This window comes from Gymnodraco acuticeps, unplaced genomic scaffold, assembly GCF_902827175.1.
Source record: "Gymnodraco acuticeps unplaced genomic scaffold, fGymAcu1.1, whole genome shotgun sequence".
Lineage (NCBI taxonomy): Eukaryota > Metazoa > Chordata > Actinopteri > Perciformes > Bathydraconidae > Gymnodraco > Gymnodraco acuticeps.
In genome coordinates, this window is record NW_022990238.1 from 1,969,252 (window position 1) to 1,994,760 (window position 25,509).

At 39.4% G+C, this 25,509-nt stretch overlaps 2 protein-coding genes across 3 annotated transcripts in view; both read right to left on the bottom strand.

The window, feature by feature from the left end:
* Nucleotides 1-201: 201 nt before the first annotated feature.
* On the bottom strand, nt 202-8,080 carry LOC117548577 (nuclear GTPase SLIP-GC-like). Its single transcript, XM_034219943.1, has 10 exons — nt 8,069-8,080; nt 3,327-3,360; nt 3,122-3,208; nt 2,762-2,852; nt 2,319-2,535; nt 1,993-2,199; nt 1,327-1,518; nt 1,067-1,242; nt 299-475; nt 202-214 (listed from the first exon to the last, which is right to left on the bottom strand). Exons 1-9 carry the CDS (start codon nt 8,078-8,080, stop codon nt 466-468), a joined length of 1,026 nt encoding a protein of 341 aa, XP_034075834.1. The 3' UTR covers nt 202-214; nt 299-465.
* The window catches only part of LOC117548449 (nuclear GTPase SLIP-GC-like), a 50,904-nt gene continuing 32,808 nt past the window's right edge, over nt 7,414-25,509 (bottom strand). Inside the window, exons 8-26 of one of the 2 annotated variants that reach the window (XM_034219749.1) lie at nt 21,641-21,751; nt 20,769-20,859; nt 20,357-20,573; nt 20,023-20,238; nt 19,328-19,534; nt 19,068-19,243; nt 18,559-18,652; nt 18,386-18,473; nt 18,141-18,262; nt 17,704-17,880; nt 17,480-17,619; nt 17,221-17,341; nt 16,305-16,413; nt 16,094-16,227; nt 15,896-15,977; nt 15,699-15,777; nt 13,990-14,115; nt 8,636-8,681; nt 7,414-8,523 (exon numbers count right to left, since the gene is read on the bottom strand). In XM_034219749.1, coding sequence (XP_034075640.1) covers nt 8,645-8,681; nt 13,990-14,115; nt 15,699-15,777; nt 15,896-15,977; nt 16,094-16,227; nt 16,305-16,413; nt 17,221-17,341; nt 17,480-17,619; nt 17,704-17,880; nt 18,141-18,262; nt 18,386-18,473; nt 18,559-18,652; nt 19,068-19,243; nt 19,328-19,534; nt 20,023-20,238; nt 20,357-20,573; nt 20,769-20,859; nt 21,641-21,751 — 2,327 coding nt within the window. In that variant the 3' untranslated portion in view covers nt 7,414-8,523; nt 8,636-8,644. The remainder of the gene's footprint in view (nt 8,524-8,635; nt 8,682-13,989; nt 14,116-15,698; nt 15,778-15,895; nt 15,978-16,093; nt 16,228-16,304; nt 16,414-17,220; nt 17,342-17,479; nt 17,620-17,703; nt 17,881-18,140; nt 18,263-18,385; nt 18,474-18,558; nt 18,653-19,067; nt 19,244-19,327; nt 19,535-20,022; nt 20,239-20,356; nt 20,574-20,768; nt 20,860-21,640; nt 21,752-25,509) is intronic. The other variant, XR_004569336.1, reaches the window with a different exon arrangement.

The window sequence follows — 25,509 nt, forward strand, 5'->3', positions numbered from 1 at the left end:
ATTATAAAACACAATATATCCAACACAGGGGTTTATTTGTTTATTATGTAATTTCTTACGGGAAGGTCTTCTTAAATTCCTCGTCAAGGCTGTCGGTCAAACATGAAGTTAACTTCATATTGATGTTTATTGATTTCCCTTTTTTTGGTTTGTGGATGCCACCCTTCTCAATGACACACTTCAATATCTTGTGAAATGCACCACCTTTTATTGTCTGAAACAAAACAAATGTTGTAAGAGACATATTCATATTAAGAGCAATCATTTGTTTTGATTTAATTATAACTTAAATACTTACTTTAGGATAAAGGACAGACTTTAAGACTTTTTCACATGAACTTTTTGATTTTTCAACCCCCTCACTGAGGCATTTTTCAAAAGCCATTAGGGTCTCGTCCATGGGTTTCTTGACTTTATCAAGTTCATGACTCAGCTTTTCTTCAAGTTCTATGGACACAGGCGTCTTTATGTCAGCCTGAAACCATACACAACACATTCATTATTTAAAGCAATACAACCATAATTCAATAAGGGACTTTTTTTCTCAAGCCATTACAACAACAAGTACAAAAACTCAGAAAATCCATTACCTTGTTGGCTGTACAGGTAACATTACATGTAGGCTGGTAAGCAGTCTGTCTTTGACTTTACAATTTGTACACAACATTTTAGTATATTCAGCTTACTTATTTTGTTATTATTATTATTATTATAATGTTATTATTTCAATAACCACATGGAGGAGCTTAATCCAGCATCACAAAGTGTTTGTGAAGCAACAACATTAGGACAGAAATAAATGGCTGAGATGTTGAGGAATCAAGACACACATGCAGACATTTTAGAAACACGGATACTGTTATGATTATGAATAACCTGGTTTATCCTGTTTCAAGTGAACATTATATCCCTGAATACGATCAAAACCAGGATACTAATGTGCCTGTTAACGTAATCAATGTTTCCAAGGTTTATCCTCTTGGCCATCTCCGTCTCAAGCGTCAGTGTCTAAATTGAATGGTACATTTAACTGTGTACTTTTGGCATCTTAAACCACGGCACTTACTGATTTCCTGAACCTCCAATTTCATCAGACTTGGTGCAGATAAAATGAATCTGCTGACACTCGCCACCATTTCCCATGAGGCTGCAGGATTCTTCCAGGATCTCCCAGGATTCTTTTTTAGAAGCTGCTCGATTTATCTCAGCCACAATCCACACAGTAGAACAACTTCCAACAAGCTGGAGGGGAATACAGCAAATAATAATGGTTACATCGTCAGTGTAACCTTCCACAATAATCAGCATTGCATGTGGATTAATCACCTTTTTCCACATCCTGTCTCTGCTCTTGTTACGGTCCCCGTTTCCAGGAAGATCCACAAGTGTGACGTGCTGGAGAAGACGATTCTTCGGCACCCTGACAGTCACACACTTCACCAGTGGCCAATACCACCTCTTCACGTCTTTTGACTCACTTCGTGTGTATTTGACCACATCTGCAGATAAGTCTTCAGCCTAAATTAAATAATAAAACAAGAGGCAATGCAAGGCCATTTCTTTTACATGAAAATAATTTAACTTGAAATTGCTTTAAAAGATTGTGTTAAATAATTATTACAGCATAACATTAAAAGTCAATTTGAATCTCTATCCCTGAAACAACTACATCTGAATTAAATCAAAAAGTAGCAACCCTTAGTAATGGGGAATAATTAGGTTTGACATTTTTAATATGATTTCAAATTTAAAGCTGGTAGTGCCTTAAAATATCTAGGTTGTTGCAAGCAAGTTAGTTACTGGTATACATTTTCTTTCCTATGATGCATACATTAGATGTGGTTTTGTAGTTATTGTTATTAGAGCCCGAATTGATCAAGCTCATTTTTTTGATTACATACAGAATTTACGTTCGCATTTGGTGTTCTGTCGTGAAACAACACCAACCAAGAGTATGTTTAATGAAATGATATAAGTGTTAGTCTTACTTACTGTATCCTTTGTCAAAATCATACTCTTGGAATTGAGAAATTCAGGAATTTCTCTGAAGTATTTTTTATCCAAGAAGTTTTCAGGAGATTTGTTTTTCCATTCTTCTCCATACAGCACTGACAGCTTTTCAACACTGTCTTGATAATCTTCGCCTTTTTCCTGATCATCATTATTACCAAGACAATGATTCAACTCCTCTTCCCACTCCTAAAAAAACCTATTATGTTTTATTATATGTCATGTTGTGTAGTCAGCATATATATATTTATTTGCAGCTTCATCATAAAAGTTGAAATAAAAGTTAACAAACATTTAGCTTATTTTACCTCTTTTGTAATGAACTCGATTTCTGCCTCATACTTTGGGTTAGGCATGTTAGCCTCCACTTCAATCATCACTGAGGTACATGCACTGATTCTTCCAGAGGGCAAGAGATCCTTCACTCCAATGACGGCATTTATCAGAGAGCTCTTTCCAGCCCCCGTTTTACCAAAGACACCGACCACCTCCCTTTTGTCTGTCTCCAAATCTTTTATTTTATTTCTGTTGTGCAAGAGTTTGAATATGGATTATTGATCAAATGTAACAAACACTAAAAGAGTGTGTAAAAATCAAGAAAAAATCCATCTTCATGTACGGACTTCAGACTCATTTTCTGAGTTAAATGTATTTAGACTTTAACAAACCACAAGTGTCCTCAGTGCTGTATCATTTCGTTTACTATGTCTCTTTAAACTCTTTCCGCTTGCTCGAAAGCACTAATACTTACTTCAGGAACTTGTTAAACTTGTTGTCTTGTTTAGGTAGTTTCTGGTTGACACATCTCATGATGTTTTTCACATCAGACAGAATCTCTTCTTCTGTAAGAGTAAAGGAAAATAACTATTCAGAAGGAACCAATAACCAGTATATCCATTAAGATGTATTCCCAATGAAGCAATCAAGAATACCTGAAAGTATCATTTTCATCATGTATACTATGATAAGTATCTTCCAGTTTAAGGCCATTATAACTTAATAAGACCTGTGTTGCTACATATATGTAAATTAATTTCCTGAACAATAAAAGATTAAACATATTATACTTATTAACCCTAGCTTCTATTATTTTGGAAAGTAATATAAATACCTCTTTGTGTAACTTGTATATCCTCACATGCTCGTTTTCCGGCTGGTGATTGGCTGGACTCACCCTGGAGATCCAACTTCCTCTTTCCTTGTTTTTTGAAAAAATAAAAAATGTGTCTCAACATTGTTTGGATAAAGCAGGTTTATTATTTTTTATAAAATATAAATAAAACTGCATATAATCCATAAGACACTTTGTATCTCACCTTTATCATTTGTTTTGCTGGTGGACGGACAAACCTGAGGATGAACATGAACATTTGACTCTTTGTCCTCTCACAGGGTGCTACAGGCTTGAACACACGTCGTCACAATTCACACACACCAACATTTGCATTTAATTTCCCATTCAAAACTCTATGGAAAATAATATATACTTCAAAAATGGCTATCAAGTGTCAAATGTTGAACAGACAATGACAATATAAAAAGTGAATTAAACTGCATTCAACTAACTTCAACAGAAGATTCAGATGTTTCCGGATCTGTTGTGTTTTGTTCCTCCTAGTTAGAAAAGAAAATTGTCTCAAATCCATAATGGTAAAGAACTTTTATAAAATTATAGTAAAGTCAATAAGATATATTATACTCCTTTGTATGTAGATGTTGTATTTATTGAGATTAATGAGACCAAATAATACAAATGCAGACATTACCTTTATTAACAACCTGAGTTTCTTTTTGAATTTTGACCGTGGTCCTGCTAATGGGATCAAAGCAAGAATTTCTTGATCTTCCAGACAGTAAAGATTTTCCTTGTCAACGCCCTGATCTGTAAAAAAAAAAATGTAATTAAGAAATGTCAACCAATTGCAAATATCTGTAGATGTGTATTTCGCATGGAGTGAAATGTGAGTTCAGCTGTTGAAAATATGTTTTAAAGAGCATTACAGCCTCATAAGGTTGTCTGAACTGAATTCATATTGGTAATATTGTGTTATTTGTTATTTTCTGTCTTGATTTCAGTGCTGCTGAAAAGACACTACAGAAAATAAGTTACTCTGAAGTTAATATTTAATAGTTTCTTCTCTGTGTGAAGATGAAGTCTTTATGATTGTTTAGTATGTCAGCGATATGTCAAAAAGTTACTGAGTAATGATGTTGAGGCAGTTTATGTGTCTTCAAGTAGATGCTTAGATATTTCAGTATTGGAAGGTCATATTGACTTTGAATAATATTTTTGCCCAACAAAAAGCAAGGGAATACTTTACCTTTAAATATTTGTATCCATTCGCTGAGATTCCATTCAGTTAATTTGTTGCAAACAAAATCATCCATGATTAAGAATAGCAACTGGAAAGTAAACAAATAATTGTTTTAATCAACACAATAACTTCTTGTGAGAGTTATGATATTTTAATAGAAAAATAAAGGGTTATTCAAGTGATAGTGATAAGATAAGCACAAATAACTGAGTACACATCTCTGAAATTATTTTATTTTACGAAAAGTCAGCACACTCAGCACGGATAGTGCGCAACATGATTGCAGCGTCCAGGCAGCTCCCGTTCGAGCATATGCCTTGAGTTGCACATAGCTCCAACGCACGCACGCACGCACGCACGCACGCACGCACGCACGCACGCACGCACGCACGCACGCACGCACGCACGCACGCACGCACGCACGCACGCACGCACGCACGCACGCACGCACGCACGCACGCACGCACGCACGCACGCACGCACGCACGCACACACACACACACACACACACACACACACACACACACACACACACACACACACACACACACACACACACTCACACACACAATTTCACAATTTGTATTGTATTATTGAATGAGAGAGGTTCCAGGTTGAATTGAGGCGAATATTTGTAATGTTCAGAGGTTGTTGTGTTTAATATTCATGAGAATATTTGTCATTGTTCAAATGATAATAAACATTAGCATAAAGCATATTTGTCCACTCATAGGTTGATAAGAGTATTACAAATTTGAAAAATATTCCTCTAAGGTACATTTAGAACAGATAAAAAATGTGCGATTAATTTGCGATTAATCGCGATTAACTATGGACAATCATGCGATTAATCGCGATTAAATATGTTAATCGACTGACAGCCCTAAAAAAAACACATGGTAAGGGAGATTTATACCATTTATTTTTTGCTCACAAGACCATATTTGAATCCATTGCAATCATCCTGAATCCAAGGTTTACTACACCTAGTGCCAGTGTCAAGAGGTAACCTGAAAATTGTTCCAATGTATCTCAAGCAGTATGACTTTAAGACATTTGCTGACACAAATCTTTCAAAAATCCTGGCACACATCTTTAGATCATATGAAGAAGGCCTCATCAGTTCCTTACGCCATACAAAAGCAGGGTTAGGGAATATATGAGGAATCCTTCATTTTGTTGTGTTTTTGAAAGCCATTTGTGTGTCGAAATTGTTATTTCAGTGTGGACAAATTGTTTAAAACTACCACCATTGCACACACCTGAAACAGACAAACTTCTGAAACAATCATGCAAACTGAGAAACTAACATTAAGGCGTGCCAGATCAGCCACTTTGTGAACAGTGTTTCACTGCAACATTATTTGTGTGTGATGCCTGGTATTGTTCTTTCTGTCTCTAATTCAACTTTTATATTTAACGTTTACTGTTGTTATTGTAAAGAACATTCAACACTGGAGTAAGTTGAGTAAGGATGTCAAATGTCATGCTTCCAAGAGATATTAGTATGTGTATAGGGTGGCTTTGCTGCTTCAGAAAACAGAAATAAACAAAAATAACTAAAAGTGGTAAGCTTTGGGTCCAATAAGTAAGTAGCATGTTGGTGACATTAAAAAGCATGATTACATTACTACTCATTATACATTTAAAAAGCTGCACCCTATACTGAACCGGTTTAGCAGGAAGAGCAGATGGAAAATTATTTGTTTATCTGACAATAGAAATGTATGTTATTAAAAACCTAGAGCAGATAGATCCTTTAACAAGAACATGAACAATACAAGTGAAATGTATGTGTTTATTGGACTGTATACCACATCAAATACATGTATGCAATAAGAATAGGTGTGGAGAAAATAAATAAATAACAAGAAACCAGATAAGCCTTCATCTAGATCTCTCTATTTCTCATACATGAATGAAAAAACAAGACACTCCTTTTTTTGTTTTTTTAATCCAAAATAGTGTTTTTTGATGACCAGAATCAATTCTGAATCATCTAGGCTCTAGACATGACGGATAAAGGTCTCATGATGCTTTGCTGTGGGTCTTGATGGAAGTGATTTTGTTTTAGTCCTTTAAAGTACATGAACATACATCTAGATACTTTTCTTCTTACTTGCTTTAATTTCGTTTTATGGTTTTAGCAACATTTCTGGTCATGTGGTTTGAAAGGATTCAGTTTAAGATAATGTTTTGTTATAATCTGGCCTACGTATAAAGTCATTAAGCCACTTGGAGAGGGAGATTTACTTGTCAGAAGTTTTTTCTTGACCTTGCACACACCTTAAAAAGACAAACTTCCGAAAGAATAATGAAAATGTAGCAGGTTGGAAATGCTACAGTATATGTTAAGTTTTACTTAAACATACACCCTCCCTACTTTTTATTAATAATAAAATCTTCCCAACACACTTCAAACTCCTAACATTTAGACAATATACTGTAACGTCAGTAGATGGCGCTCTGGCTCTGCTGTGGATCCATTAGGGAGCCTATAGCCAGGAGCTCAGATCATGAGCATGTCAGAAAGAAACAAGCTGTGACCTGAGGAGGACGTTAACTTTGGTCCTCTCTCTACCACAGATACTGTTTATGTCTTGGCTACACAGTGCTCCCTAGCCTGTGTAACCCTTGCTGCTGGTCCAGATTACCCCTAGGTCTGGTGCCAGTAACGCAAACTGAGAAACTAACATTAAGGCGTGCAAGATCAGCCACTTTGTGAAAACAGTGTTTCATTGCAACATAATTTGTGTGTGATGGCCGGTATTGTTCTTTCTCTCTCTGATTCAACTTTTATATTTAACGTTTATTGTTGAGTTTAGTAAGGATGTCACATTTCATGCTTCAAAGAGATATTAGTATGTTTATAAGGTGGCTTTGCTGCTTCAGAAAACTGAAAATAACTAATAGGAATGGTTATAAACTTTGGGACCAATCAGTAAGCACGTTGGTGACATTAAAAAGCATACTGACTCCATAACTATACCATCATAAATTAAAAAAGACCCACCCTACTGAACCTATTTGGCAGGAAGAGCAAGAAATGGAAAATCATTAGAACAAAAAAGAACATGAACAATACAAGTGAATATTATTGATTTATTGGAGTGTATACCACATCAAATACATGTATGCATTAAGAATTGGTGTGCAAAAAAAAAAGTTAATAACAAGGAACCAGATAAGCCATCATCTAGATCTCTTTATTTCTCATAAATGAATGAAAAAAGACCAAAAAAACCATGAATTCACAGATACAAATCATTCTTTGAGAATCCTAGTCTATCATCTCCAGCAGTGCTGTGATCAAGGTTGAGGATTTAATTAATTAATTAAAATGTCAGCATACACTTGTCAAACAATGATAAACGAAAGAAAAACATATTCAAAACCTGAAAATACATATATTAAAAAGACATAACAACTATTAAATCACTAAAAGCAAAACAAGGACTTTTTCACTGGGGGATCTCATTCAAACTTAACCAAAGACAGCATAGCAACTCGTAGTTTGCCATTATGGTCAAAATGTTCCCAGGGGTCTCTCCTCCTCTCCAAAGCAAACTGACCCAGAGAGTAAAGCTGCTTCAGCACTGAATAAAGCAGTTTACTTTTAAAGTTAGTGTTTCCTTGATGGATAAAAGCCAGAGAGGCTACAAGCTAATGCAAAGTTACCTTAGCTTCTCTGCAAACAGTTCTGGAGGTTTAACGTTTCATAGTTGATCTGTACGTTCTCTTACATTGCCAAACATTGGTACTCTGATTTTCGTCCTAGAATCGGACATAAATCTGCCAAGAAGTCCTGTTGCCTGAGCTAGGGTAAGAGCCTGTTAGTTAAAAAAGTGTTTAGTAAAAAGTGTGCTGATTCAAACGTACATATTTATGAAAGCTTCTGACAGACAACTAAAATGCTGATGCACACGAAAGCAGGGGTGGAGTGGATTTGGGGGTCGCTATTGACATGGAGATATTCCTTTATGGGCTATAAAACCTAAGCTTTTCATCAAACTGATTTTTTTTATAGGATTTTTAAATGACATGAATTAGGGAACCTTATTATGCTAACACTAGAAAACACTCAAAGTCAACAGAGATAAGAACTTAAAAAAAATTATTGAGACCCAATCCAGAGGCCTCATGTCTTTTATCCTCGGTAGGTTAACAGGCGTCTGCTGTTACTCTCCACGGATCAACCCTGAAACATCCACCAGAGAGACAAAGAGCGATGTTGTGAAATTGAATATTAATAACAAACACTTATTAACATCTTATTAGCAGTTTGGATCATCAGGTTCACTAAAACCTACCTGTGCACATCATGGGCGCAGTGCAGCTGCTTGACCGGGTGAATCACTATGTAATAAAAGCACAGTTAGTATTATTCAGAAAACAAGACAATTTCCAGACAATATGTATATTTTACCAGTGTTGTAGTCAAGTCACCAATTCCAGAGTCCAAGTCACTCTCGAGTCCCCACTTTTCGAGTCCGAGTCCAAGTCACCTAGGGAGTGTCGGAGTCGAGTCCAAGTCCGAGTCACCCAAGAAGTCCAAGTCAAGTCCGAGTCATCATTACCTGTGTTTGAGTCCAAGTCCAAGTCACCCAAGAAGAGTCCAAGTCACAAGTCTTCATGTATTCATCAGTAGTTATAAGACTACCGCAAATGTTCGAATGAGATTAAGTACCTCATAAACCTTAGTCCCGCCTCCAAATCCCTTTGATGTGGCACCTGTCACTCTGACATCTGACCTTTGACGCTCTTATCTTTTATGACTTGTTTGTTTATTTAGTTGGAATGCTGATACAGCATTCCAACTACTTGTTATGCGACGCACGAAATTCTTTATTATTATTCCTCCGGGTTATTTTGCTGCTCTTCTTCTCCCACATTCCACATAGCAGAAACTCCGTTCAAACATCAAAACGTTCAGCTCGGTCGTGAATCGATTGCTATTACTTTTATTATTCATAACTTTCATAATTATATAGATACATCCCATAATTCATCAAATTTTTAACGTGGAAGTCAATGGAGAAACTCTTCAGACTTGAACAATCTTCATGCAACTTCAACTGCTAACTGTTCATTCATACTTTCACTCAGAAACCTCATTCCAACTTTAAAATGTTACATATCTTTCTGACATTATTCGTGTTACACAATTTTTAAATCAGATTCATACTTTTAGAGATATTAAACATTGTTCAGACCTTGTTAAAGAGGCCTTCTTCAGATTTAGAGTGTGTGATGTCACAGCTAGAGTGGAGGACAGATTGAAATTCGCCTTCATATTTTTTTTAAAACTGCCATAATTCCCAAACCCTACACTCCTGAGACATAATCTTTCATGAGAAACGTAGGAAAACATCTCGTAGCTTGAAAAATTAAAATAAATTAAACAAAATGCCTCTTGAGGGCATGAAGTGACACAACGTTCAACATGTCTCCATTAAAGCCCATTGTACATTCAGGCTCATCTTTCCTCACAGCAGCAGCCGCACACCTTTAGTTAATCTGCCAAAAAGGCCACATTATTAACCCGAAAGTACACAAAAAGCACACTTCAGATGCTCAGAGTTCTTGAGATGCTTCACGTGTTGAAATTTCACCCGATATCTGTTATGGTTCTTCAACAAAACGTTCACATGTAAGAGGTTTATCTCTCATTCAGAACAATGAAAGTGCAAACTACAGCCAGGAACTAGCTTACTTTTTAGCATTCTACTCAAAGGGCCAGTATATATTACCTCCGCCAATTGCATAGCCCTGGTATATGTCAAATAGTCATTATAATATTTTCGAATGTATCAACAACAAAAACAAAAAGTAATAGTATGGTATATCCAGGTATCATGGCTTATTTTCTTTAAGTATTTGCGGTCGGGCATCTTGGATATGTCTGGACATATCAAACTACTTGGAACTGATGACTGACAGTGACCAAATGTTTTGTTTTTATGTTCTGGTGGTCACGAGTGTTTTCTAACAACATATAACATTGGGGTCTGATAATTATGATGTCTATTCTTCTTCTTTTTTAAAACCCATACTGTGAGAAAGGAACTAAATTATCTGAAAGATTACTTATTTTTGTTTAAACCAACAGTGTGGGGGCACCTGCCAGAGACAGAGTCACAGGGACTGACCATAAAACAGGAAAGGGATATAAAAGAAGGGGGGGAGGTGTTTTGACTCTGGACCCTAGGGTGGGGGAAAAGGAAGAGGTAGATGATTAATTTGACAGATCTGAATTGATTGTTGTGATGACTGAAAGAAGAGACACGGGTGAGGAAGAAGTAGAAAAATAACTTGTTTGTAAAAAGGACAGCACGTCTTTTTTTCTCAAATGCAGTTTCAAGAAAGATGAGAGGTTTTATGCATGACGTGCAAAATATCCTGCAACCCTACAAAAAAGAAAAGAAGGTACAGGTAAAGTGTGTTGAAATATTTCACAAAAAATGAGTTGTATGTTGATAACAAATCTCTGTGTAGTTTTTCAAAATATAATGAACAAAGTCATACAGGGAAAAAATAGCTCAGTATGTGGAACATATGAAAACAGCATGTTGAAAACAGTTATGTTATGTTAGAATAAAAAAACATTTAAAAAAAGTCAGGTTATTAAAGTTATCAAAACTGCATTGTTTCACCGAAACAGTTTTAAAATCCAAAACTTTCCATTTAGAGTTTGATCCTTTAAGAAACTCAATTCATTACAAGTTAATTCATATTTTACCAAGTTGTAAAGTTTTGCATGCATTAAAGTGTAACTAAGTATCTTTGTAGGAGAAAAAAAAGCAAAAAAGCAAAAATCATTTAAACCCCAAGGTCCCCGTCGGCGGGGACCCTGTTTTTTTTTTCACGACACTGTGTCTCAGGGGATCTTAATATTTAAGAACCTATTAATGTGTTATACCAGATTAACGGGAATAATCTCAGCTAACTGACGATACAAACCATTTTTACCAAAACAAAACACAAGTCTCATAAGAAGCATCTAAATGACCCCTTAGCGAAAAATGATAACGGACATTGGCACAGAACTCAAGATAAAAGTACCCTTATTACTTATCGTAGCTGCACATACAAGATATCCGATTAAAGCTGAGGTTCCACAGATTATTTAGGTATAGTATCATCACTGAGTGATGCGGACTCGCGACAGGGGAAGCAAACACAGACATCACAACACGTACCTTTACGGAGCTTCTAGGCATTGGCTCTGACGGTCAGAAAGATATGTCACATGTCAAAATCCAGCAAGGGGGGTCAGAGCAACCCAGTCTCACGGCATTTCGTGTTCACCAACACGATTTTTAATCTATTGATTCGTGTTCACCAACACGATTTGCCCCTTTTTTTCGTGTTGCACAGCACGATTTTAAAAGCAATGTATTTCTACTGCCTGCAGCACGTCTTTTTCTCCGGTCGGGTCGAGGAAGACCGGAAGCTGTGTGGTTCATAAAAACATGTTCTTACTCAATATCAAGCCACAGTTATTGCTTTTATTTGAAATCGTATAATTTCGGACTTTTGTTGCCGTCTGTGAGGAAAATAAATGGGGCTCAGAGCCTCAGGATACTGAAATCTGTATTTTTTAAATCTTTTTTTCCTTCTAATTTGTTATTCTTTTCAAAATAACACATTGTTATTTACTCACCAATAACACACAATTATCCTTGCTTTTATTTATTGGTTTAATTCCATAATCTCTGGCTTTGTTGGCGTCCGTCAGGAACTGCATTTCAAAATAAAAATAATTGTAAAAGTAATTGACAATCTACCAGTTGTAAAATGTTCCTACATAAAAGTGTATATAAAAAAAAAATCTTGGTAGCAGAAAATAACTAAAAAACTACATTGTTTAACTGAACAAGTGTAAAAATAGAAAAACGGCCATTAAAAGAAACCCAATTTCTTAGTAATTCCTAAGTACTTCATATTCTACCAGTTGTTAAGGGTTGCATACATCAAAGTATCTTAGTAACACAAGAAAAGAGAAAAAAGCATTGATGTTAACACTGAATTGTTCCACTGAAATAGCATTAAAATCTATTCAGACAAAGTATTTTATTTTCTAGTTTTTAAGGTTTTGAATACATAAACGTGTATCTTACATTTCCTTTGTGAGAGAATTACGCACAGATCTGTCATCTCAAAACATTATATTGCAGTATTTTATCTGTTGCACTGTTGGAGGAGCCTGTGACCTATGTTTTTCATTGCCATATCTACACTGTAGCTAATGTGCAGATGACAATAAAAGCCTTGAAACTTGAAATTATCAAAACTGCATTGTCTCACTGAACCAGCCCTAAAAATCACAAACTGCCTATAAAGAAAGCCAATTCCTTACAAAGTATTTAATATTCTACCAGTTGTAAAAGTATTGCACATCTAAAAGTATCTTAGTAACACAAATAAAGCAAAAAGCATCAATGTTAACAAAGCCTCAAATGGCTGACTCTTGAACATGGCACCTAGACTATTTTCATCATCCAGGGATCAACACCAGTAAATACACCTCTCTTTGTCCGCTCCAAGAACCTCAAAAGGCGGACTCCTGAGCTCCGTGATGTCCCCCTAACATGGCACTTAGACTATTTCCATCATCCAGGGAAACACAACTTCAAAGGGACTTCCTTATAGTTGATAAAGTAATTAAACAATAAAATGTCATATAACCTTATGTTACCACAAAAGAGTCAATAAGTAATATTTACCCCCTATTAAAGAACACTACCTTATAGAGGGCATTACACCCACCACAAGTGACCGAAACAAGTCATACTATCATCAATGACTATAATAGCTTACTAGGGGGATACTACAACAGGTGCCACATCAAAGGCCCCATCGTCTTATCACCCCCTTATTGGGCAATATCCTTATCAGGGGGCTATAAAACAGCTAAACAAGTCATACTATCATCATTAACTATATCTGGTTTTATCATTGACAAATAATGACCTACTAAGACACTCTAACAGGTTTCACATCAAAGGGGTAATCAAGTCTTATCACCCCCCTATTGTGCAACATCTTTTATGAGAGGGTCATAAAAACTATAAAACATACAAGTCATAAAAGATAAAAGGGTCAAAGGTCAGATATGTAAAGTCTTATCAACCCCCATCTATTATGCAACATCCTTTATGAGGGCGCCATAAAACAATAAACAAACAAGTCATAAAAGATAAGAGGGTCAAAGGTCAGAGTGACAGGAGCCACATCAAAGGGATTTGGAGGCGGGACTAAGGTTTATGAGGGTCATAAATCACTCTCTTATTAGGTACTTAATCTCATTCGAACATTTGCGGTAGTCTTATAACTACTTTCATCTTAGTGGTATATTTGTTGAAATGTAGCTGTAGCTCCTCTGCATTGCTTTTATCCTGTCATGTTATAATAATTTATAACATGACAGGAGTTTGGCTACAAACTGAGGATGCCTGGTGTAGTGTATATAATGAGTGTGCAAGCTTATAGTATCCTATCCATGTGAACCTGTTTTATTTGTGGGTGGACCTCACATCGTCTAGGGCGGTCCGAGGGCATGCAGATACAATGCTAATATAATTGTATATTAAAATATCCTTAATATATTAGGTTGTATAAAAGCTGAATCCTCTTCAGGTCAGTTTACAGCAGAAACTCTTACTTTGTGTCTGAGGGTCCAGGTTCATTTCTGAAGTCTCCAGACCAGTCTTTAGATCGGTCACTCAGACAGCTGGAGACTGAAGATGTCTCCTCTTCCTCATCTTTTAAATCACTCATCTTCTCCAGTCTGAAAGATATACCAGTAACAAACACAAAAACACACAATAATAATACGCTTTTTTCAATCCAAACCATCATAGTCAAGGCAAGGGTATAACTTTGGTTTGAGAAATGGGGGGGCACAAAACAGGGGGTCCTCCGCAATGAAACATTTTCTCGATTTAATTCCATTTCCTGCCTTTCTACAGATATATTAGGGACTATATGCTGTTAAAAAATCTAAGAAAAAGGTGTGGTGTATATAATGAGTGTGCAAACTTATAATAATAATAATAATGCATTACATTTTTATATTAGAGCGCTTTTACAGGTGCTCAAAGCGCTTTACAAGTACACATATTTATCTAGTACCCTATCCATGTGAACCTGTTTTATTTGTGGGTGGACCTCACATCGTCTAGGGGGGTCCGGGGGCATGCACCCCCGGGAAGATATATTCATTTTAAATTGAAGTTAAATGCATCTGGTGCGCAAAATTAAGAAATGTATGGATACAGCTCTCAACACTCATATGAAACAGAACTGTATATATGTTTAAATAATAAAAAAAACATTAGAATATGCTCACAACCAATAACAAATATTTGATAAACTTTTCTCTCCTATCTAAACTGTGTTTTTTCTTTTTTACTGACCTATAATACACATTGGAATGATTTCTTAACTTATTTTTTACAACTATTAAATAGATGGAAATATTTGTTTACATAGATGACCAAACCGTTTGAGACCCACTGAGATAACTTAAACTAAAGTTTACAATCTAATCACTCAGCGAGTCCTTTACCTCACTGAGCTGATGTTATCTCAGCATCTCAGTCCGACAGGAGAGGACTCTCCCTCTCCATATTGTTGTTGAAACAGCTAGCACCAGATGCTAACAACAACCCCGTAATTGGTGAGCTCTCTCTCTCTCTATCTCTCTCTTTCTCTCTCGCTCACACACTCACACAAAATGCGCTCGTGCCACACACACACACACACACACCCACACACCCACACACACACACACACACACACACACACACACACACACACACACACACACACACACACCACACACACACACACACACACACACACACACACACAGAAGCTGTGTGCTCCTCCCTGGCGATGACCGCTTGCGTAAACAAATCAAATAAACACATTTGAAAAGTGGGGGGGACACAAATGGGATTTTGAAAAGTGGGGGGGACATGTCCCCCTTGTCCCCAGTGGAAATTACGCCCATGCTTAGAGTAATGTGTTATGGAGCCTTCTCTTCAATATTTTTTCCACATAACGAGCATTTTGTGCTGCTCTTTCCCAATGTCTAAGCTAAATCTGTGAAAGCATCAGCAGCACGATATGGGATGTGTCTCTGGACTCTTTAGACTGGAACAGCGGGGGCCCGCCCAGTACCTGAACTCGCCTCGCAGGTGCACACGCCAGGACAGAGGACATCCGACTCGAGACAAAACTTGCTCGAATCCGAGTCCAAGTCGGAGCGTCAATGTACAAGTCGAGTCCGAGTCATCGTGGGCTAAAAATTCACGAGTCCGAGTACTCCATCTCTTTATTTTACATTATGTATAAATTGAGTTTTACCTAAGAATTGCATCATCATCTGGGCTTTTGGTCAGTTCATTGTAGTATTTCTTTACCATCTTAAGCTCCTCACTTACATCTAAAAAACAAAAAAAACACATTGTTTCAAATAAGTGGATTAATTGAATACACTAATGGAAATGTATCGACAATTACGATCAAATGTACAGTGTTTTTTGTGATTTTGTTTCCTTTACCTGGGATGGAGACACCATCTGTTTTGAGTGACAGCTCGATTGATTCCTGCATCGTGCTCTCCAGTTTCTCCAGGATGTCCGACTAAATCAGCATTGAAATATTTTTCACTTAACACTGTAATTTTTGGACATGTATGTTTGTGTTGCAGTGTTCCTAGTTGAATTTGACTGCAGGACAAAAATAAAGATGTGACAAACCATCAATTCTCTCATCTGTTTCATCATGGCGTCTTTAGCCAGAGCAAACATGACGTTCTTTGAATCATGTACGTGCTTTTCAATAGTTTCCCTCATGTTTTTCAGCGTGCCTACTCCTTTAATTTCTTTTGCTCCTACATAAAACAGAAACATGTTGACATAAACATTTGTAAAAGTGTATTTCTATGTCTGTAATGATCTTCTGACTTACTGTCATAGCATGGTTTCATGGTCTCCTCGATTGTTGTTGTCAGGCTGCTGTAGATCGTTTTCTTTCGCTCACGGATGAGATTGTTGAGGTTTGTTTTCATTTTTTCTTCCTTAGAGAGAGAATGTGAAGTAGATATCAACATATTTTAAAATGAATAAGTTACAAACTATGCTCATCTTTACCTTTATTATTTTTTCCAGATTTTACCTGGAAAAGCAGTGCATTATTCAAACTGATAGGACGTGTCCACCAGCTGGGGGTGCACTTTTTCTTCCATATGCTATTGTAATCTTTAGTGTGTCTTCATGACTTGGGACAGGGTCAGCTTTACAGCTGCAGTTAATTTTTGAAAGCCATCTCCAGATCATATTGAGTTATTCCAGTATAATGTATTTGTCTTACATCTGTTCCCTGATCTCACAGCGTATTGTAAATGGCTACTGCCTGAGATCTAAAGCTGTGGTTGTATTACATGTGCCAACTGCTAGGACTGTATTAGGAAATACAGCTTTTAGATGCGCAGCGCCGCTAGCATGGAACAGTCTACAAAAGGAATGGAAGCTAAGCGGTTTGATTCCATTTCATGTTTTTAAAGCTAGGATAGACGCTATACAATCAGAAAATATTGGTGTCTGTAAATGCTACTAGTATACAAACTGTAGTATCATATAATGTCCTTTGTTTTCTGTCATGTTTGTATTAATGTTTGGAACTAATTGAAGCAGGTCACCATTGTAAAAGAGGTCTATGATCTCAATGGGTTTTATCTGTATAAATAAAGGTTTTGAATTGAATTGAATTGAAAATGTTGACTGATCAAAATGTATGATATTTAATAATATTGCTCACCCTTCCACTACAGTCTCCCTGGCTTTACAAACATATTTGATAACGTCTAATGAATAGGATCTTTTACCTCTGTCTTGAGAAATGTCAGCTGCAGTTTGACAGTTTCGCAATCCTTATTCATCATCTTCTCTGTGCCAAGTGAAAACGCATTGATGACCCCGTTGAATGGTCCACTGTTTCTTTCATTTCTAAAATAAATTAACAAGAGGAAATGCTTGAATTCATAAAGCCTTAACAAGTTTGTATTTCAATAATGTATTTAAATGTACTGTAAAACACAATTTATCCAACATAGGGTTTTATGTCTTTATTATGTCATTTCTTACGGGAAGGTCTTCTTAAATTCCTCGTCAATGCTGTCGGTCAAACATGAAGAGAACTTCATATTGATGTTTATTGATTTCCTTTTTTTTGGTTTGTGGATGCCACCCTTCTCAACTACACACTTCAATGACCCGTAACTTAGCTGAAACAAAACACATTTTGTAAGAGACATATTCATATTAAGAGCAAGCATTTGTTTTGATTTCATTATAACTTAAATACTTACTTTAGGATAAAGGACCGACTTTAAGACTTTTTCACATGAACCTTTTGATTTTTCAACCCCCTCACTGAGGCATCTTTCAAAAGCCGTAAGGGTCTCTTTCATGGGTTTCTTGACTTTATCAAGTTCATGACTCAGCTTTTCTTCAAGTTCTTTGCACACAGTCGTCTTTATGTCAGTCTGAAACCATACACAAAACATTAATAAGTACAAAAACACTTTAATTACTGTAGCAATGCATCCTCTCTGAAGCAACACAAACTCAGTAAATCCAATACCTTGTTGGCTGTACAGGTAACATACATTCATGTAAGCAGTCTGTCTTTGACTTTACAATTGTTACACAACATTTTAGTATATGCAGCTTACTTATTTTCTATTAATGTTATTATTTTCTGTCAATATTAAAGACAATGAAAGATGTTGTTACTTGATCTTACCTCTCCTCCGATGCTGGCTCCCTGCATCAGAGAGAGAATCCCGCGAGCTCCGGACACGTAGTTAAATGTCTCAGAGTGCCATTCATTGAGATCTTGCAGGATTTCCTGCAGTTCGGGAATTTCTATAAAAAAACATACATTACATTCTTGAATTTACATGTTATACTCAATTAGTATCTCCATATTTATTGGAGGATATAAAACCATTTTGTCATCCCTGGCTCACTTATGGAGAGTTGAATCACCTGTGTCAACTGGGTCTAAATGTATCTTTTCCAAAAACTCATCAGAGCTCACTGTGAAAACCTCGAAACACTTCTCACTGAGTTGTTTCTGAAAAAACAAACAAGTTTTGATATAAAAGCAGGTTTGCAGTTCTGACAATATTTGTGTTTGATTTGAATTCAATATAACTCACCTTAACCTCATTTAGTTTGCTGAATTCTGCCCTCAATTGTTTCTTGGCTTGCTTGTTTCGTTTTAGTATCCGATCACGAACATCAGCTGCTGACCTATATGAAAATATTTGTATTTCGAGAATTACATAAACTGCATATACATTCCAGGATATCATATCACTAGGCATCTCGATCTTGCTTTCAATAACCAGTGATCACATAGAGGAGCTTAATCCAGCATCACAAAGTGTTTGTGAAGCAACAACATTAGGACAGAAATAAATGGCTGAGATGTTGAGGAATCAAGACACACATGCAGACATTTTAGAAACACGGATACTGTTATGATCATGAATAACCTGGTTTATCATGTTTCAAGTGAACATTATATCCCTGAATACGATCAAAACCAGGATACTAATGTGCCTGTAAACGTAATCAATGTTTCCATGGTTTATCCTCTTGGCCATCTCCGTCTGAATTGGATGGTACATTTAACTGTGTACTTTTGGCATCTTAAACCACTTACTGATTTCCTGAACGTCCAATATAATCAGACTTGGTGCAGATAAAATGAATCTGCCGACACTCTCCACCATTTCCCATGAGGCTGCAGGATTCTTCCAGGATCTCCCAGGATTCTTTTTCAGAAGCTGCTCGATTTATCTCAGCCACAATCCACACAGTAGAACAACTTCCAATAACCTAGAGGGGAATACAGCAAATAATAACGGTTACATTGTCAGTGTAACCTTCCACAATAATCAGCATTGCATGTGGATTAATCACCTTTTTCCACATTGTGTCTCTGCTCTTGTTACGGTCCCCGTTTCCAGGAAGATCCACAAGTGTGACATGCTGGAGAAAAGCATTCTTTGGCACCCTGACAGTCACACACTTCACCAGTGGCCAATACCAACTCTTCACGTCTTTAGCATCTTCCTCTTTTGACTCACTTCGTGTGTATTTGACCAATTCTGCAGATAATTCTTTAGCCTAAAATAAATCATAAAACAAGAGGCAATTCAAGGCCATTTCTTTTACATGAACAAACTTTAACTTTAAAGTGTTTTAAAAGATTGTGTTAAATAATTATTACAGCATAGCATTAGAAGTCCATTTGAAACCCTATCACTGAACGACAAAATCTATATTAAATAAAAAAGTATCAAACCTTACGTTTATATTTTAGCAATGGGGAACAATTTGGTTTTAAAATTTTTAACATGATTTTAATTGTAAAGCTGTAGTGCCTTAAAATATATGGTTGAGGTTATTGCAAGCAAGTTAATTACTGTAGACATTTCCTTTCCTATTATGCATAAAGTAGATATGGTTTTATAGTTATTGTAATTAGAGTCCAGATAGATCAAGCTTCATTTTTGAGTAAATACCGAATTACATTTTGCATTTGGTGTCTATCACGAAACTACACCAACCAAGAGTTTGTTTTATGAAATGATATAAGTTTTAGTCTTACTTACAGTATCGCTTGTCAAAATCTTACTCTTGGAACTGAGAAATTCAGGAATTTCTCTGAAGAACTTTTTATCCAAGAGGTTTTCAGGAGATTTGCTTCTCCATTCTTCTCCATACAGCATTGACAGCGTTTCAACACTGTCTTGATAATCTTCGTCTTTTTCCTGATCTTCGTTATCACCAAGGAAATTAAACAAGGTCCACAACTCCTCTTTCCAATCCTAAAAAAACATTTTTTATTATATGGCATGTTGTGTAGTCAGCATATATATTTATTTGCAGCTTCATCATAAAAGTTGAAATAGCTCTAAGTTAACAAACATATTTAGCTTATTTTACCTCTTTTGTAATGAACTCAATTTCTGCCTCATACTTTGAGTTACGCTTGTTAGCCTCCACTTTAGTCATCACTGAGGTACATGCACTGATGTCTCCAGAGGGCAAGAGATCCTGCTCTCCAATGACGGCATTTATCAGAGAGCTCTTTCCAGCCCCCGTTTTACCAAAGACGCCGACCACCTCCCTCTTGTCTGTCTCCAAATGTTTGATGTTATTTCTGTTGTGCAAGAGTTTGAATATGGGTTATTGATCAAATTAAAACATTTAACAAACACTAAAAGAGTGTGCCAAACTCAAGAAGAAATCTTACAAATAAGAACAGTCCTTGTAAAAAGCTGTATAATTTCGACTTTTAAGGTTTACTATGGTCTTTTTAAACTCTTTCCCCTTGCTCAAAAACGCCAATACTTACTTCAGGAACTTGTTGAGCTTGTCATCTTGTTTTGGTAGTTTCTGATCCACACGTCTCATGATGTGTTTCACATCAGACAGTATGACTTCTTCTGTAAGAGTAAAAGTAAAGAACTATTCAGCAGGAACCAATTACAAATATATCCATTACGATGTATTCCCAATGAAGCAATCAAGAATACCTGAGAGTATCGTTTTCATCATAATTATACTATGGCTTGCAGGCCTGTATCCAGGATTTCTTAAATAATAAGGTCCAAACATGCTGGGGGGTTCGGGGGCATACCCCTTCGAGATTTTGGGGATTTTCATGATCTAGTTACGTGCTGTTTAAATCCTTTGGGGGGTCACAAATTGGATAATATATTGATTTCAAACCAAGTCAGTTGATTGTTACTGGTAATGATCTGGCCATGCAGAAGAGGACATGTTGACAAAACATTGTCAACATTAATATTCCAATGTTTAATTCAATTGTTCAAGTAAACCAAATTATTTAAGAAACGATTTCAATCAATATTGTATGTGTTTGTTTGTATGTTTTTGTAAAAAAAAGAAAACAATTCAGTAATTTAGTTCATTTCACTTTGAAAATGAACTTTGTTTGCATAATTGTTTTTATTTAAATATGTTTTGTTTAATTCTCAAAAGAGAACAAAGATGTAAGCAGATTGTGTTTTATAAAATTGTATGTTATTATGACATCATAACTGCAATAGATGTAGTTTTAAAATTAAGCTTATCGTGTATATTGTAAATGAAGACTATTGTTATAGATATATAGATGGATATGGGGTTATTAAGCTTACATTGTTTGTGTTGAACAGCACATGCACATAATGTAAATGCAACCCTGGGCTCAGAAGGCTGTACCTGCAGTTCCTCTCTGACTTCCATCACTTCCTCTCTTTCTCTCTGCCTGTCCTGTATCTCCCTTACCAAAGCTGAGCTTGGGCTGACGTAGTCTTTTCCTTATATCTGAGTCTGTGTAAGAAGAAAACAATACAATGTTATATCTTAAATGTTTTACTCAAATTGAAATGAAAGAAAAGCATTACAACATTTGTTAAAAGGTAATCATTCTGACATTAGATAAATGTAATTAACTTTAGCTCTCTAGCCAGTTTTTTCACGCAATTTAAAGGTCCCATCATATGCTTTTGCGGTTATTACCCATCCTTTCGTGTATTATATAGCTTTTTCTGCATGTAAACGGTCTGCAAAGTCACAAACCCTCAAAGTACAACCTGTAGCGAGTAAAACTCTAACGCGGAAAAGACGTGTCTATGCTGCCCCAGAACGCCTCGTCGTAGATTTTCCTTTTTCCATTATTTTCTTCCGGGGGCTATTGACGTCTCTAAATCTGGAGACCCCAGACAGGGGCGGAGCCTCTCTGGTGGTTTACTAATCAGAACAGAGTGGGCGAGCTCAGCTGACCAATCGGAGCACAGTGGGGAGGAGGATCAGGAGCTCCAACATGCCGTTTAGGACAGAGAGTGAATACACATACTATACAGAGATGCTGTATGAGAAACCAATGTGATTTTGGAACATTGAACAATGTAAATCTATTCTAGTAGACCTCACTCAACAATGGAATTATGATCAGTATAAATTGCCAAAACATGGGACCTTTAATAATAATACATTTATTTTATATAGGCGCCTTTCTGTTACGGTGAGTGAAGCAAGCAGGACCCAAACGCAGATAACACTGAAAAATCCTTTATTTCAAGGCTAAACGTCAAAACCCAGAACACTCCCCGGTGAACACAGTCACATACAAACGACGAACCGACAAAGACAGACAGAAAAACCAGAATTTAAATACACACAAGACTAATCACACAAACAAGACACAGGTGAGGAGGGAGGAGAAAACACAGAGGCACCAGGTGAACACAATCGGGTAATCAGGGAGGGAAAACAGACAGAAAGCAACAAGCAGGAAACGGGGGTGAACAATTTACAAAATAAAACAGGAAACCCAAAGATAGAAAAAGACAAGACAAAACAACAACACAGACAGATCGTGACAGTACTCCCCCCTCAAGGGATGGATCCCAGACGTCCCAAAACAAAACTAAAAAAGTCCAAAACCTTAAGCAGGGTGGGTGGAGGGGGTCCGGAGGAGGGATGCATCACTAAGCCACCAGGGTGGGTGGAGGGGGTCTGAGGACGGGCTTGGGCTGACAACCCAGGGGCACGGCAGAGGACCAGGAAGGGGTCTCGGGCGGACGGCCCGGGGGCACGGCAGAGGACCAGGAAGGGGTCTTGGGCGGACGGCCCGGGGGAAAGGCAGAGTCCAAAATGGGGGTTATGGAGGGGCGAAGGCCAACATGGGCGAACTCAGGGGGCCGAGCATGAGGGCAAGGACTGCGGCCGGAAAAGTCAGGGGGCCAAGCATGAGGGCGAGGACCGCGGCCGGAAGAGTCAGGGGGCCGGGCCCGAGGGCGAGGACCGCGGCAGGAAGAGTCAGGGGGCCGGGCTCGAGGGCGAAGACCGCGGCTCTCAGGGGGCCGGGCTCGAGGGTGAAGACTGCGGCTCACAGGGGGCCGGGCTCGAGGGTGAAGACTGCGGCTCACAGAGGGCCGGGATCGAGGGCGAAGACCGCGGCTCTCAGGGGCCCAGGCTCGAGGGCGAAGACCGGAGAGCTCCGGAGGCCGGGCAGGAAGGCGCTGACGGGACAGTGCCGGAGACCGGGCAGGACCCGGTGTCGGAGCTGGTGGGACAGGCCTCGGCAGGATCCCCCACGGAAGAGGACCAGGATACGGGATTTGCAGGATCCCCGGCAGGAGAGCAGTCGGCGGGGCCTCCAACGGCACAGTACATAGGATTGGCAGGAGAGTAGACGGCGGGACCTCCAACGAGACAGGACAAGGAGCTGGTAGGACCCCCCGGCAGGAGAGTAGACGGCGGGACCTCCAACGAGACAGGACAAAGGGTTGGCAGGACCCCCGGCAGGAGAGTAGTCGGCGGGGCCTCCAACAGCACAGGACAAAGGGTTGGCAGGACCCCCGGCAGGAGAGTAGTCGGTGGGACCTCCAATGAGACAGGACAAGGAGCTGGCAGGACCCCCGGCAGGAGAGTAGACGGCGGGACCTCCAACGAGACAGGACAAAGGGTTGGCAGGACCCCCGGCAGGAGAGTAGTCGGCGGGGCCTCCAACAGCACAGGACAAAGGGTTGGCAGGACCCCCGGCAGGAGAGTAGTCGGCGGGGCCTCCAACGGCACAGGACAAAGGATTGGCAGGACCCCCGGCAGGAGAGTAGACGGCGGGACCTCCAACGAGACAGGACAAAGGGTTGGCAGGACCCCCGGCAGGAGAGTAGACGGCGGGACCTCCAACGAGACAGGACAAAGGGTTGGCAGGACCCCCAGCAGGAGAGTAGTCGGCGGGGCCTCCAACAGTACAGGACAAAGGGTTGGCAGGACCCCCGGCAGGAGAGTAGTCGGCGGGGCCTCCAACGGCACAGGACAAAGGATTGGCAGGACCCCCGGCAGGAGAGTAGACGGCAGGACCTCCAACGAGACAGGACAAAGGGTTGGCAGGACCCCCGGCAGGAGAGTAGACGGCGGGACCTCAAACGAGATAGGACAAGGAGCTGGCGTCGTCTGGGGAGCCAGCAGGAGACGAGGTGCTGGAGTCGGCCGGTACGCCGACAAGACTCTGGGAGCTGGCGTCGGCTGGGGAGCCAGCAGAAGACAAGGTGCTGGAGTCGGCCGGTACGCCGACAAGACTCGGGGAGCTGGCGTCGGCTGAGGAGCCAGCCCTGTAGCCGAAACTGGAGTCGAGCCCATGGCTTCCGGGGCCGGTACTGAAGCCGGAACCATGGCTGCTGGGGCCCGAACCATGGCTGCAGGGGTCGGAATTGAAGCCAGAATCATGGCTGTAAGGTCCGGTTCTGGAGCCGGAAACATGGCTGTAAGGTCCGGTTCTGGAGCCGGAAACATGGCTGTAAGGTCCGGTTCTAGAGCCGGAAACATGGCTGTAAGGTCCGGTTCTAGAGCCGGAAACATGGCTGAATGGGCCGGCTCTGGAGCCGGAATCATGGCTGTAAGGTCCTGTTCTGGAGCCGGAAACATGGCTGAATGGGCCGGCTCTGGAGCCGGAATCATGGCTGTAAGGTCCGGTTCTGAAGCCGGAAACATGGCTGTAAGGTCCGGTTCTGGAGCCGGAAACATGGCTGTAAGGTCCGGTTCTGGAGCCTGGATCATTGCTGTGTGGGCCGGTACTGAAGCCGGAACCATGGCTGCTGGGGGTCGGAGCCATGGCTGCTGGGGCCAGGACTGGGGCTGGGACCATGGCTGTGTGGGCCGGTTCTGCAGCAGGGACCATGGCTACATGGGCCGGTTCTGGAGCCGGAACCATGGCTGTGGGGACCGGTTCTGGAGCCAGAAACATGGTTGCTGGGGCTGGAACCATGGCCACTGGGGCCAGAACTGGGACCGGAATCATGGCTCTTGGGGCTCGGGCTGCTAGCCTGGACTTGCGACTCCTTCTCTTAGAAGCCGCCTGAAGGCTCCGTGGACCTCCAAATGCCAGACGAGTTCCAGAAAACGACTCCTAGACAGGAGCAGGAACTGGGGCAGAAGCACTGGTTGACTCCAGACGGAACACACCGAGACGTTTGTATTCAGCAGGCTGGAAATCACACACCCAGAGGAAGTTCAAAATCCAGCCAGGTAAGAATTTCACCAAGTCTGGTTTCTCCATAGCCAACCGGTGCGCCTCTACCAGA